The sequence below is a fragment of the Crotalus tigris genome, unplaced genomic scaffold (genome assembly GCF_016545835.1).
Source record: "Crotalus tigris isolate CLP2741 ecotype Arizona unplaced genomic scaffold, ASM1654583v1 scf7180000017814.3102382, whole genome shotgun sequence".
Classification (NCBI taxonomy): Eukaryota; Metazoa; Chordata; class Lepidosauria; order Squamata; family Viperidae; genus Crotalus; species Crotalus tigris.
Genome location: NW_024096652.1, coordinates 2753728 through 2767984, shown reverse-complemented (window position 1 = coordinate 2767984; position 14257 = coordinate 2753728). Strand labels below are relative to the sequence as shown.

Genomic DNA, 14257 nt, shown 5'->3' with positions numbered 1-14257 from the left:
GCGCTCAGAACTATTGCATCTAGATCAGTGTTTCTTAAACTTCCTTCTCTCAGAATCCCTTCCCACTTTTAAAAATGACGGAGGACATTGTTTGTACGGTTATATTCATTGATATTTCCCACATTAAAAATTAAAATGGATGCATTCACTATCACTAATGATTGCTTGATGGGATTTTAATGCTAAATTAATTTTCAACATAAGCTGGCAAATATTTTTGATTTCATGAACCTTTGAGAGGGGTCTGGATAGCTCCAAAGGTCTTAGGACTACACTTGACACTGATCTAAGCATCCTTTTAACAAGAACAGGATGGAGTGCCTCCATGGAGCACGATACCAGAGCATTTAACCATTCCTGCAAATATTTCTTCCCCGCCTTCTGTCATGGCCTGATTTGATGAGTTAGGCAGCTCAGCCACCCCATCAAACTTTGACTGGCTCCTTACCAAAACCATGTTTTGCAATGAGGAAGAAAAAGAATAGGGTAGAAAGCTTGCCCCTTTCTTTGGAGGCAGGAATTAGTGTAATTTTTGGCACTGCACCAAATTCCCAGAGTAATTGAATCCTGTTTTCAATGAAGGCAGCCTTGCTTGTCTGTGAGTATAAGCATAACCTAAATATGCCAACTGGCTTCATCCCCAAACAGCCAAATGTACACGTAATTGGGTGTACATGACAAACAGCTATTGATGAGACCCCCTTTAAAAATGAATGACCCACCTCTGACCCACCTAAAACAGTTGCTCCAGTTTCCCCCTTCTCACTGCTTCACTCAGCTTCCTCCACTGGCATATACAGAATGTCAAGAACTGTAGCCCCATTCTCTAGTCATGAATTAAAAAAAAGAAAAAAAAGAACGCCATAGCTCTCCTCACATAACATGCTTAACCAGGTTATAGGAGTAGGAAAAATGGCTTAGTTTACTCTGCCAATTAATCGTAGATATTTAATGCCATTAAAGTAACTCTTTCTAGTCGGAGGTACTGTATTGCCTGAATAATTGTTGAAATCCCTATAAAATGGGGCCTCTCTAGACATTCTGTTTCTATGGTTGTTCTGGTTCTCACACGCCCATCGTTGCACTGAGGCAAAGAACAAAATGAAATAGATAGCCACACACATTATTTTTCCCACTCTGGCAAAAGAATATTATTACTGTTTTTAATTGTTATTAAAAAAGAGGGGAAGGGAGACAAATGCAGGAGGACCGAAGAGATGAAAGGTAATGTAGAGTTATTGTAGTGACTGAGGCGGCATATAAATTGATAAATAAATGCTAACCCATTCATTCCAAGTTGTATACTCCTGGTATTCAGCAGTGAATGAATGAGCAGTGGAGGTGATTGCTGGATCATTTGTGTTGTGTGAATGCGCTTAATATCCTTGAGGCACTATAGAAAAGACCCTTTAAATAAATGATGCAGAAAAAGGAGTCTTATTTTACTGGCTGCTCAGCTGAAATGGCTTCTTCCAGGCTGCTCTGCTTTACAGAGGTCCTTTTGGACTCCAGAAAGGAAGAGCCTGGAGCCTAATGAATGCTGCAGAGAGCTCACTAAGCTTTCAGGCAACGAGAGGGAGTTATATGTTAAACAGTAAAGTCTCTTAGGGTTCAATGCATTAACTGCACAGCCAGTTATTAATTTTGGTTGCTCATTAAAAAAACCTAAACTGCGCTGAATCAGGAAATCCCAAGGTTGTAGGCTACAAGAAACTGAACATTGCAGAAAAAAGCAGTAGGAAACAAATTCCACATTGCCGGAAAGTTACATTGACTTATTAATTATATCACCAGGAGTTGAGCTCAGCTTGAAGGAGATTTTACCTTTATTTCAATATTGATTGATTCTGTGCCATGAAGTTAGTGTCACCTCTTAGCAGCCAGATAGATTTTCTCCAGGATTAATTCAATAACCAGAAGCATAAAAGATCCTGAACTCATTATAAGTTTATTATGTTCATATGATCATTAGTAACAGACACATAACAATATATGTATTGACAAACATGCAGCTAATAGTTATACTTGCAAGAAAAAAACAAAGAAGTTTAAAATTAAACTCTAATAGCAGATGGCATAATGTAGAAACAAAGACTTTGGCTTTACTTGGTAGATTTGTTCTTACAGCTGCTAAAGGATAATTTATTTAAAATGCAATCTCTGTGCTTGAAAGATCCTTTAAAATAAATCTTAGTCAAGTATAAGAATCTGTATGAAAAAGGTAGTGCAGAAGGAGGTGGCATATAAATTCAACTTCATTTTGAACTATAGGCAAAATGGTATAGAAAGTAGAGGATTTGATATGAACATTAAAAGCAGCATATTGAACTGCCAATTGGGAAAGCCTGTTCGTTAGGTTTAAATTTGCAATGATAATAAAATGTTGATATAATATTTATCATGGTCCCTGCACAGGGCGATCTAGAAACCTATATCTTGTTGAAGCTCCATGTCCCAAATTTACTGTTTATTTATTTTCATCCTTATAATCCAACAAATCTGTGAATACAGGGGTAAATCTTAATATTTAAGCCTTTATTTAGAATTCTTTTGAAGCCAATTTTCTACCAGACTTAAAACGCTAAAATTTGTTGGAATGGACCTGGGCATTGCAATAACAAGCATAAACATTCAGACTGAAATACTTTCAGAGCTTCTGCTTCTTTAGAGATGTATATTTATGCCCTGATGAAAGACAAAGCCTAATTCATGTTTCATATATCTGTAAAGCTGCTGGAGCACAAAAGCTATCTTTAAGGACTACTGTTGACTTTCTTCGGGGCTACTTCTTCAGATACTTTACATGGCAACAGAACAATGGAAGACTCAGAACTTACATCATTTTCCAAGTTCTAGCTAGCACAGCAACCTTGGCTCTTTTATGACTCGTGGACTTCAACTCCCAAAATTCCTGAGCCAGCTATGCTGGGAATTCTGGGAGTTGAAGTCCACAAGTCATAAAAGAGCCAAAGCTGCCTACCCCTGTTCTAGCACATTCCCATCAAATGACCATCAATGTTTTTGTTCCCAATTTTTCCTTGACTTTTTAAAAATGTTACGATCAGCTGTTCTCATACACAACGGGCCAATTGCCCTTTGTGTTCCCAAATTCAGTAATGATTTAATTTAATGATGATCATTGTCAGTATACATTTTAGTAGACAGATCCACAGCCAACTTAGGGAGATGTTCTGGGTTAGAGAAATCTGTACAGCCAACAGATTTATATAAAAATTAAATAGGAACAAGGAGACAATATCCCCAGAGGTTGAACTACATGAGTACAAATAGCTGCAGGTACAGGCGTCAACTATTCTTGATTGATTACCTGCCATCAAGTTGTTTTATACTTCTAGTGACTACTTAGATAGATTGCAACAGTTCCAGGCAAATTAAGTCTTTTTCTGATTGCAACTGTGAAATAAGCTTAGATATTTTTGAGGATAGAATTGGGCAATTCTGATAAGAGGCTTACCTGGGTTCAGTTAGGGCAGGGGTAGGCAACCCAAAACACTTAAAGAGCCACTTGGACCCGTTTCCCACCAAAAACAAAACACTGGGAGCCACAAAACCATTTTGATATCTAAAATGAAGATAACACTGCATATATCCTTTTTTACCTTTATTATCAGTGTGTGTGTTTGTGTATGTGCGTGTGTTTGTGTGTGTATATGTATGTGTGTGTGTATATATGTATACACAAACACACACAAACACACACACACCCATAATAAAGGTAAAAAAGATATATGCAGTGTTATCTTCATTTTAGATGTCAAAAGGGTCTCTCTCTGTCTCTCTCTCTCCCTCCCTCTCTATCTGCCCTTGGTCTGCCACTCCTCTTCCCCCACTCTCTTTCTCTCTCTCTTTCCTCTCTCTCTCTCTCTCTCCCTCCCTCTCTCTCTTTCTCTCTTTCTCCCCCCTCTCCTATCTGCTGCTCACCTGGCAAGCTTCAAGCTGTTGTCCAACAAGCAACCTCGTCTCTTTTATGACTCATGGACTTCAACTCCCAGAATTCCTGAGTCAGCCTAGCTAGGCTAGCTAGCTCTCTCCTGCCCTTCCTGCTTCCTGCTTCCTGCTTCCTGCAGAGACGCAGCAAAGGGAGGAGCTCCACCCAGTAAGCTTTTCAGCTCCTCGGATAACACTGTGAGTGCACTCTCTTTTTTTTACACACACACACACACACACACAGAGAGAGAGAGAGAGAGAGAAGCGAAGCGAAATTGCCTCTCTCTGTCTCTCTCTGCAAAGGCAGAGGAGGCTGGGAGCCACAGGGAAAGGCTCAAAGAGCCGCATGCGGCTCCGGAGCCGCAGGTTGCCGACCTGTGAGTTAGGGCCTTACTTTCACAAACTTCATTAAAGATGGAACCATAATATTTCTCTGAAACATTTGCTAAAATCCCTATCGATTCTGGGTCCTTTGAACTCCTTGTTTCAGCTCTAACAAACCTCTTCCAATCAAATGCTAAAAAACTGCAATTTCTCAACTTAAAAGTTATAGTTGTGGGCTAGGAATTCTTTCTCAGAATTAAAACTTTGGATACTTACTAATTAAAAGTTTGGATAGTATTTCCAATTCAAGAAGCAGAATTTGGAACTGCTTTCAATATTATCTTGACAACAGAGCAAGCAGGACTTACATCAGAATCTGGAATTGCTCAAAACCATTTTCAATTAATCTGCTTGATATTATTGTTAACTGAAGATGGAGCCACTGCTCTGAGCTGAGCAGTTTTAAAGTTGCTTTCCACATTATCAAAAACCACCTTTCCTTTACAAAATCTACCTGTGCTACTGTTAACTTTAAATTACGTGCATTGTAATTGACAGGTTGAAAGTCCAAGATTAGAAGCTGATCATCATTCCTTATTGAGTTAAACAAGGAGCATGAGGCTATCCTATAATCAGTGACATTGGTTTCTTGCCTAGGATAGGAAGTGTCTTCCCCAATGTCCGCCCTATGAGGTAGACCAGACTAAGACCCTCTCCCATTTAGATTTAAAGTTTTTATTAGAACAGCACAGTCGCAGAATCTTGAAATCTGATTGTGCTTCCCTTCTTCCTCATTTTATCTTAAAATGAATTGGGGAGGAGGGACACCTGAGGTGTTTTTGTAAACCACTTGCTTGGTATGGGCTCAAGTCTTGTTTATTTGAACATTTCCTTGGTAATGGACCTTCCTTCTGTCCTTTCAAAGCCATCCTCTATTCTTACTACATCCAACTACATCACCCTCTGCTAGTCCCTTCATCAGCCTCAGGTCTAATGTATTTGCGGTTTGGGAATGAGTTGTGTGACTTCCATTTCTTCCTCTTCCTTAGTCTGGGATGATGGGATAGATTGAGCCATAGTGACTGGTTGAAAGCTACCAAACAATCATGTCTGAGTGACAGTGCTCTAATCATTATACACATTGGTCTTAACGAAGGTGATACTGTACCTAATATTCACCTGTTCATCTGCTCTTTGTGATAAGGTTTGTTTATGTACAAAATTACGTAAGACCTAAATTAATATACGCCCCACAAGTCTGGCCTCTGGGAAATTGAAAGAAAAGGCTCCCATACAATTGCTGAGTTTGTTTTTCTTGTGTGACATGCAGGCCACCAAAAGAAGATCATGCTGGCTGTCAAGAGATTGACTGATCTTTGTAAAAGTCAGAGCCAGGCTGAAGTCAACACTCTTAGGCGCAAGATCCCTGGTACCTTGGAAATAGTCACCATTGAGACCGTGGAGAATGGGGAGTGCCATTCTCCTCTCACCCCCAAAATGACCACTTTTCAGGACAGTGAGCTGAGCCATGAGCTCCAGACAGCCATGTCCAACAGCTGCCAAGAGACATTGACCATCAAGAGTACCCAAGGCATGTCACGGAGCCAAGAGAGCATTGGTGCACGTTCTAGAGGATCAGGACATTCCCAGGAGAACATGCTGTCCCAAAGCACGTCCTCTAGCCATTCTCAGGAGAGTTTGGGTAGTGGCGAAGGGAGCAGCGGTAGCAGTGGAGGGCATTCTTACACCCAGCCCCATCCTGCGGAGAACTCTGCCAGTACCCAGGGTCGACCCAGCCCAGACCACTATGGGAAATTCATTCCATTGCTCAATGGACCAGATGGAACCAATGGCTATTCTAGCAGTTGTGTGGGAAGTCCCCTAAAGGAGAGAAATCTGCCTGAGGGGATGGATCACTACCAGAGACCAAGTGCTTCACCAGAGCCATCAAGCCCCCTACCAGTCCCCTCCCCCTGCACATTGCCCCATGCTGCCAGCAAGGGAACAGCCCCGTATGTCTTCATGTATCCCCACATATCACTGAAGGCCCAGTCAGCTCCTCCACCTTCCATGCCTGAACAGGCCAAGGTATCTACCCATTTGTCCGTTCAGAGGACCACCCTCCAGTCAACTGCCCAGAAAGCTTTCTCCTACCTTCATTCCCACTGCGGCCCTACAGAGCCACCTCAGGTGCCCCCAAAGCCTAGGCCTGAACAGCAAAACGGTGAGGGTTTTAAGCACAAGAAACGCTCGCAAAGCTTGAACCGCTATGCATTGTCTGATGGGGAACCTGATGAAGAAGAGCCAGCCAGTAGCTCAGTGGGCTCTTATGCTACCCTAACCAGGCGACCTGGGCGCAGTCAGGTGTCACGGACACAACCACCTTCAGAAGCTAAAGTCTTGCGCAGTCAGTCGTTTGCTATCCGTGCCCGGAAAAAAGGCCCTCCACCTCCACCTCCTAAACGCCTCAGTTCAGTCTCCAGCCCTTTAGCAGTTGATGCAGAGTTTGAACAAGGCCAACAGATACAGAACGGGTTCTTGGTCTCCAAGGACGAAGGGGATAATACTAAAGATAGAGCTTGCCTGGGGAAAAACACAGCTGTTAAGCTTGATAGGCCAATCTATGATGCGAGCCTAGCCCAGCCTCTTCAGTCTTCCCAGATCCCCAGTTGTGGTCAGGAAGGTGCCAAGAAAGGTGGCCTACACAATTCAGTTCAGGGAGGCCTTAGTAACACCAATACCCTAAATGGTGGAAGTCAAGTCTTGGAAGGCAAAGCTCCCAGGAGACGAACATTCAGTGAATCAGCAGTTACCATGACAGAGGCTTTGCAGCATAACCATGAAGATATCCGATCAGACACTGAGGAAGATGGTCCAGCTGAGAAGGATGACTGTGCCAAATCCCCTTGTTCTTCCCAAAACAGCTCCAGTGAGTGCATCCCCTTTGCAGAAGAAGGCAACCTAACCATCAAACAGCGACCAAAGCCTTTGGGGCAGCTCAAAACAGAGGCCCTGGCTCCAGACTCAGACTCCGCTCCTGCTCAGTCCAATGGGAAAGAGTCTCCAGGGGCTTCAGCAAAAGAAGCCCCCGTGTTGGAATTCAATCTCACAGAATCCGACACGGTCAAGAGGCGGCCCCGGTGCAAAGAGAGGGAACCTCTCCAAAATGTCCTGAAGGCCTTTAGCATGGCCACTCCAAGCCCTGGCATGACCATCGCCCCGCAGTACGCCCAGGCCCAGACAGTCAGCATCAGTGGGCCTTCGCTACACATGATGGAACCGCTCCCTACCACAGGCCTGTTGGAGGATGACAACATGGCGTTTCAAATAGTTGAGATAGAGAAAAGCATCCTGTCCCTAGAGAAGGGGATTAGCAAGCTTCCTGTCTCTTTGAAACCAGCCAATCCAGGGCCACCGCACAGTGAGAGGCCTGGAGGGTCAGGCCAGCTCAGAATACCGGCCACGGCAACAGGTAGGTTGTAGGTTTTGCTGCTGGGTTGGGAAAGTTGGCAATAACTTCCAGAGCTACTGCCAAGATTACTACTAAGATTTTTAATATGACAGATGGGGAAATTATTGTTGTATTATTACTGTACTGGTATTCTTAATAGTAAACACTATTAACTTTACTTATTATACTTGATAAATTTAAATGTATATAAAATTAATCTAAATCAGATAGTTTTTTTGTCTTGATCTGGCCTACTTCTTTATAGAAGCTACACCTGATCTAGAGAGGGTGACCCTTCAATTTGAAAAAGGGATTTGGCTTAGTGAGATATGGGAACCTAATTCCTCTTTGCTCTTTCTGTGAAAATATGGTCACCTGTCATTCCTGCACCTTATTGCCTGAACTCTCTGGGACACTCTGAAGACTCTTCGGCATCAGACAGGACACTAAGTACTAGCTTCTTTTTTTTCTTTCTATTTCAGACATGACGGCCATGCCGACGTCCATCGCTTCTACCAAGCTGGTATTTTCAGGACCCAAAACCATCTATCAGCAAGTCTTGCCAAACTCTCACCGCACAAGTCCCTCCAGAGCAACCCCTGAGACAGTGTCGGAGGTATCTGGTCCCTATCCCATGAAACTGGGCCTCAGCAATAAGCCTTCTTTAAATTTTGGGGTGCCCCTTCCACCAAGACCTTCAAGCATGTGCCCAGATATACCACAGAGCCAGCAACGTCTGGAACAAACCAGTTCATCTTTGGCATCCACACTTGAGGCTGCCGAAAAGGAGATCCTTGCAGAGGAAGCAGACAGGTGAGTAGAAGGCATTAAAGGAGGCATGTTCAAATTGCATTGGGTTAGATATCCAAATGCAGGATACAGCTGCTCCATTTGCTAAAAAGAGCACTTAATGCGCAGACATCATGCTCTGATTCATTAGGACCAAACATGTTCAGATTTTTTTTCAAGTTCAGCTGTAGGTTTGTGTGAAATTACACACACAACGTTTTGTCTGTAATGGCTCTCCCACTTCTCCCAAGCTATGGTACTTCCACCCAATTTCTCTTCCACCACTGCTACCATGTAGCATTAGCAACGTAAAAGGGCCACAGAGCCTTCTCAATAGGAACAAGCTGTGTGGACCACTTCTTGAAAGCCACACATTTTTGCACTGTGTTGTAATTGTGATACCCCCTTGCCTATTCTTGTTCAGACTTCAAAGCAAGAAAAACCTATACAGTAGCTAGGCATATATACGGTAGGTGCAAGAGAGACAAAGCCTGGAAGTACCGTATTTTCCGGTGTATAAGGCGACCTGGAGTATAAGATGACCCCTGACTTCGGCGCCAAGTCGCATGCCTAGAAAGTCGTCTTATACGCTGGAAACTACCATTATTTCCAGCGTATAAGACAACTCAGCGTATAAGACGACCCCCGACTTCGGCGCCGATTTCAACGCTTTCAAAAGTCGTCTTACACGCCGGAAAGTACGGTAGTTGCCAAAAAGTCAGCTGGTTACGTTCCTCTTTGCCAGCCTCTGTTATGGATGGGTAGCACTGATCTGTATTGACAAAATTAGGGCAGTCTGATTGCCATTATCATCTTCAGAGTTTAAATACATAGATCAGAATGACAGCCCTAGAAAAAGGGTGTAGTCCCGCTTATGTAAAGATGCAGCTAATAAAATATTAGTAACGATAAATCTTCATTATCTATTTCCAGAGAAAGCAGAGTTTTGGAAGCAATTCCTGTATCTCTTTTAAAAAGGGAAATATAGCTTCTATTACAGGAAAAACCACCAGCATTTTCTTTGCTTTGTCAGGATTTAGTTTTTTAGCCATATTTAACCACCAAGACTACCTACCCATCATTTGAAAAGATAAAAGAAAAGTGTGTGTTTGTGTGTGTGTGTGTGAGAGAGAGAGACAGACAGACAGACAGACAGACAGACAGACAGACGCCTTACCTTACCTGTATGTACCTAAGGAGTTATTGTGTTGGAGCCAAACCTGTTAGCTGCTTAAAAGTACTCATTACTTTTACTGCTTCTTGTGGTTTAATTGTTTTTATAATTTTTCAATTTTTTCCCATAAACTGTCTTGTGAGCTATCAGGGGAAAAGGGTAAGCTGCAAATATAAATTATTCAAGTGCACGAGCTTTGTACTTCAAAATAAAAGTTGCCCTTTTTTGACACATTTAAAAAAATCTTTCCATATGTAGACATATTTTATAATATATTTGAAGATGTGATTTAAGGTAAACAGCCAACATATTCAGCTCTGCATCTTTTTCCTATTTTCTTCTTTCAGACAAACACACATTGCTCCTCTGTGTTGAGTACACATTATCCAAAACCTGTCCACGATAGCTGGACAAGATAGAAAATCCTAGGAATAAAAACTCCCAACATCACTAAATTAAATAATAATTGGCAGCGTCTTTCTAAGGTCAGATACATCTCTATTCTCTCTCTCTGTGTCTGATGGAAGAATTGGTCTAGGTGTTGTTAATCTGAAAAATGTACAGAAATTTAACAGCACCTTAAAGACTGAAACAGCTATAAAATAGAGTCTGTTGTATGAAAGCAGTCTGTTTTGGGAAAGACATTTCCATGACAAGGATAAGCAATTGTATCCAAAGTGTGTGAGTGAAATGGTCTTAAGTTGCACAAAAGGGGTAGATCCACCCAATCTGCATTCATTTGCTATTTCTCTTCTTTTTCTGCAGTTGCTATGGGACAACGCACTCAGCCAAGAACATTCTTGAAGACATCAGCAACATGTTCAACGACCTAGCTGAACAGCTGGATGCCATGTTGGACTGAGCGCCAGTTTCTCTGCATGCATTTACAGGTTCACGCTTCTAACATATATAACAGGTGGACAACCTCTGAGATGAGTCTCACAAGTACTTCTAGTTTTTCCTTCCTGCACTTTAGCATTTTGCTTACTCAACGTGTTTTGCTGGATAGAGGCTCCCAGATTTTCACTTCCAGCTGGAAACCACCCTAGATAGCCACTTATGCTCTGATGCTTCCTACAGCTTTGACACAAGATGAAGCAAGCACTCCAATGCAGATTGACTTGGTTTCTACTTATACACCAGAGCAACTGTACTGCCTTATGAACTGATGGTGGTGCACACCATACTGCAGTTGCAAAGGGGCAGAAGTATCTCTACTCAGGCTAACTGTGGAATAAGATGATCAGGGTCACTGTGAGCTTCTCCTCAAAAGGTCTCCTCCCACCACAGAGAGCTACATTTCTTCTCAAGACTAACTCGTTCATTGTTCCTGGATTTTGTCATTTCAGTAGTAGCAGCATTGTGTCAATTTCTTCAGATACAGTGATCCATCGCACTGGTTAGTTGTTGGCAGCTTGCAGAACAAGGCAAATCCTTGAGGCCTTTTTAGCATATCAATACAGAAAACCCTATATAACCAGTGGGCTTAAATTTCCATCCCTTCCTGTTCGAAAAGTACATGCCGCAGCCTGTAGTTCACAAAAAAAAAATTGCACACAACATTTCAAAGTAAGGCTTTGGGAGGAACTGAAAGCTACTTGACCTCTCCCAAATTCTTTGGACTTATGCAATGCACGGGACCGAAAAACCAGAGAGCAGAGAAGAGATTTGTCTTCCATTTCCCCTCCCCCCCCCCGCTTCAGTAGACTCTGTGAGAGAAATGCCAACTAGTTTAGCAAACTCCCTAGGGCAAGGGTCCCCAGCCCCCGGTCCATGGACAGGCACCAGTCCGTGGCATGCCAGCAAATAAGCGAAGCCCCATCAGTAGTATGCAGGCATATCCTCCACGGAACCGGTCCCTGGTGCCCAAAAGGTTGGGCCTGCTGCCTAGTGATAATGATTATAAAAATATGCTAACATGGCAACTGAGTTTCTGTTGTAGCCATATTAAGTGACTTTTTTCACTTAAGTGCTCTTTGCAGGGAACAAAACACTTTTGACAGCTAATTAGAACCGTTCCTTTTTAGGAAATGAAAAATGGCAGAATTCGGGTTCCAAATGTTTGCAAAACTGCCCCTCTTAGTCCTTCCCCCAGCTCAAAGAGTGCCTACAAGGTTATTATTAAACCCACAGACAAGAATCTAGAAGACAAGAGCCAAGCTATGGCTTGTGGCCCTATTTCACTTCAGAGAAGATGATCTTTGAAGGGAGAGAAGGGAGAAGTTGCACACAAATTCTGTTTATAAGCTACAAAGAGGCTATAGCCGAGATTTTATTTTAATTATGCCTGAAACTATGATAGCGCCCGTCTCCTTTTGAAGGTTTCTGCTGTTTGAAGGGTTTTTAGCAGGAGGGTAATGGCTCCCTTCATTGCTAGGAAGCCCTCTGCTGATGGAACCCAGAAAGCACAATTCTTTCTTTTTTTCAGCGATGAATCGTGAAACACAAGTGCTGATTTCTTAGAAAGAAGAAGGGGGAGGGTAAATAGTAACTGGGACTGACCAGATAAAGGAGCCTTTTAGCAGGTTTTTTTTTTTTTTGCCCTAGATCTAGTTTCTCTTCATGTTTGACTCTTTTTATCCAGTGTCAAGTAGATTAGTTACCCTTCAGTCAATGACTAGGGCTATAAGAATAATAGCTGCAACCAGTGGCACTTTTCAAAAGGGGTTCCTATACAACTTTTTTCTAAATAGATTATACATTTCACACTTTACTGACAGGCAGAGCTCATTTTCCCCACTGTTGATAAAACTGTAAAAAAAAATTAAAGATATGTATATATTTTTAAAATGTGGGTTTGTTATATATTTACTAATCAAAGGTCTGTTGTATTTTATGATCCGGGTGGAACCACATTACTGTCTGAGCCACTAGGAGGCAGTAAACTGCTATGCTTTCTCCTTATCCCTGAGAGAATCCAGTCTGTTTGGTTTTTATTTGCTCTTTCAAAGAATGCTTATTTTTAAAGAACTAGTAGTTTATTTTAAATATATTGTATGCTGTGTAAATTATGTATGGATGTAGCTGAGTCTAACCAGCCCTGGGGTAGGAAATGATGGGGAAATTACTTTGTGAGAACATCCGACCGTTTTTTTAAGTTTAAATCTTGTTTAATGTTAATCATGGCTTATTGTTTTCCACTAACACACCTTACAATTTAATGGTATTAAATAGTGGAAATAATTTTCCTTTTAATGACCTTGCCTGGCTAGTTGAGTCTCCTTTTTGCTTTCAGATGAATTGGCTGTGTGAATATATTATTAGATTTAGCAGATAGAGCTTAAGAAACTCTTAAGTTTTCTTTGGAGACCATGAGTGCTAACTATACAGTGCAGGTACATACAGTGTGAATATACAAATTCTCAGGTCTCAATGTGTAAAACATTTCAAAAGGAGCTGCCACAAGAGAAGAAATGGGCCTTCCTAACAGACTTGAAGGGACCTTGGAGGTCTTCTAGCCCACTCCCCTGCTCAAGCAGGAGACCCTATATCATTTCAGACAAAGGTCATCCAATCTCTTCTTAAAAACTTCCAGTGATGGAGTACCCACGATTTCTGAAGGAAAGGTGTTCCACTGGTTTATTGTTCTGTCAGGAAAGTTTTCCTTACGGTAGTTCTAAGTTGCTTCTCTCCATTAGTTTCCATCCATTGCTGCTGCTTGTCTTGCTTTCCGGTGGTTTGGAGAACCCCCTCTTCTTTGTGGCAGCCCTTCGGGTATTAAAACACTGCTTTCATGTCCCCCCTCATCCTTCTCTTCACTAGCCTAGACAAACCCAATCCCTGCAACCGTTCTTCATATGTTTTAGCCTTCAGCCCCCTAATCACCTTTGTCACTCTTTTTCTGTATTCTTTTCAGAGTCTCTGTATCTTTTTTATAATATGGCAACCAAAACTGGATGCAGTATTCTAAGTGTGGTATTACTAAGGCTTAATAATTTTAAAGAAAATCATGCGAATTCATGTAAGTGGTAAAAGGCTGGAACACCACATTAGACCTCACAGTCCACAGCTAATAAAGGCAATTGTTTTATTCGCCACTTCGTGAGGTCTTTTCACTCCAAATCTCATTAACAATGTTATTTTGATTTGAAAGGCTGTTGGTGGGAGGAGGAGAAGAACACAAAACAGTTGTCATAGCCACTTAATCACAAGTAAGTCAATCCTTCCAAAGAACTAACTTTACAAATATATAGGTCTCTGAAAGTAAGTTCCCTGAATCCAATGGGACTTCTTAGGTTAGTGTGTATTCAGTTGCAATCACTAAGTCTCTGGTTCATGTTTTACTTTATCTGCGAACTAATTAAGAGGCACTTGTTTCTTTCAATCTTCTCATCTGCAACATACTTTGCAGGGCTATGTTATATTAAGGAGAGATTATTAAGGCAAATACCAAGCCTTATAAAGCTGCTTTCTCCACAACATAAAATCTTAGTATTTTCCCACTCCTGAGAGCAAGAGCTGTTCAGCCATATATGTTGTCAATCTCCAAAACTGCTCAGATAAGCAAGTGATGTGACCTACAATGAAGTCTATCCAGTTTGTTCTCCAAAGAAGACAATTTGCTGAAAACA

At 41.8% G+C, this 14257-nt stretch overlaps 1 protein-coding gene across 4 annotated transcripts in view; it reads left to right on the top strand.

Annotated features, from left to right (window-relative positions):
* The window catches only part of CASKIN2 (CASK interacting protein 2), a 119459-nt gene extending 106570 nt beyond the window's left edge, over nt 1-12889 (top strand). For all 4 annotated transcript variants that reach the window (XM_039342935.1, XM_039342934.1, XM_039342937.1 and 1 more), the window contains 3 exons: nt 5603-7744; nt 8206-8536; nt 10452-12889. In XM_039342935.1, coding sequence (XP_039198869.1) covers nt 5603-7744; nt 8206-8536; nt 10452-10548 — 2570 coding nt within the window. In that variant the 3' untranslated portion in view covers nt 10549-12889. The remainder of the gene's footprint in view (nt 1-5602; nt 7745-8205; nt 8537-10451) is intronic.
* Nucleotides 12890-14257: the final 1368 nt, after the last annotated feature.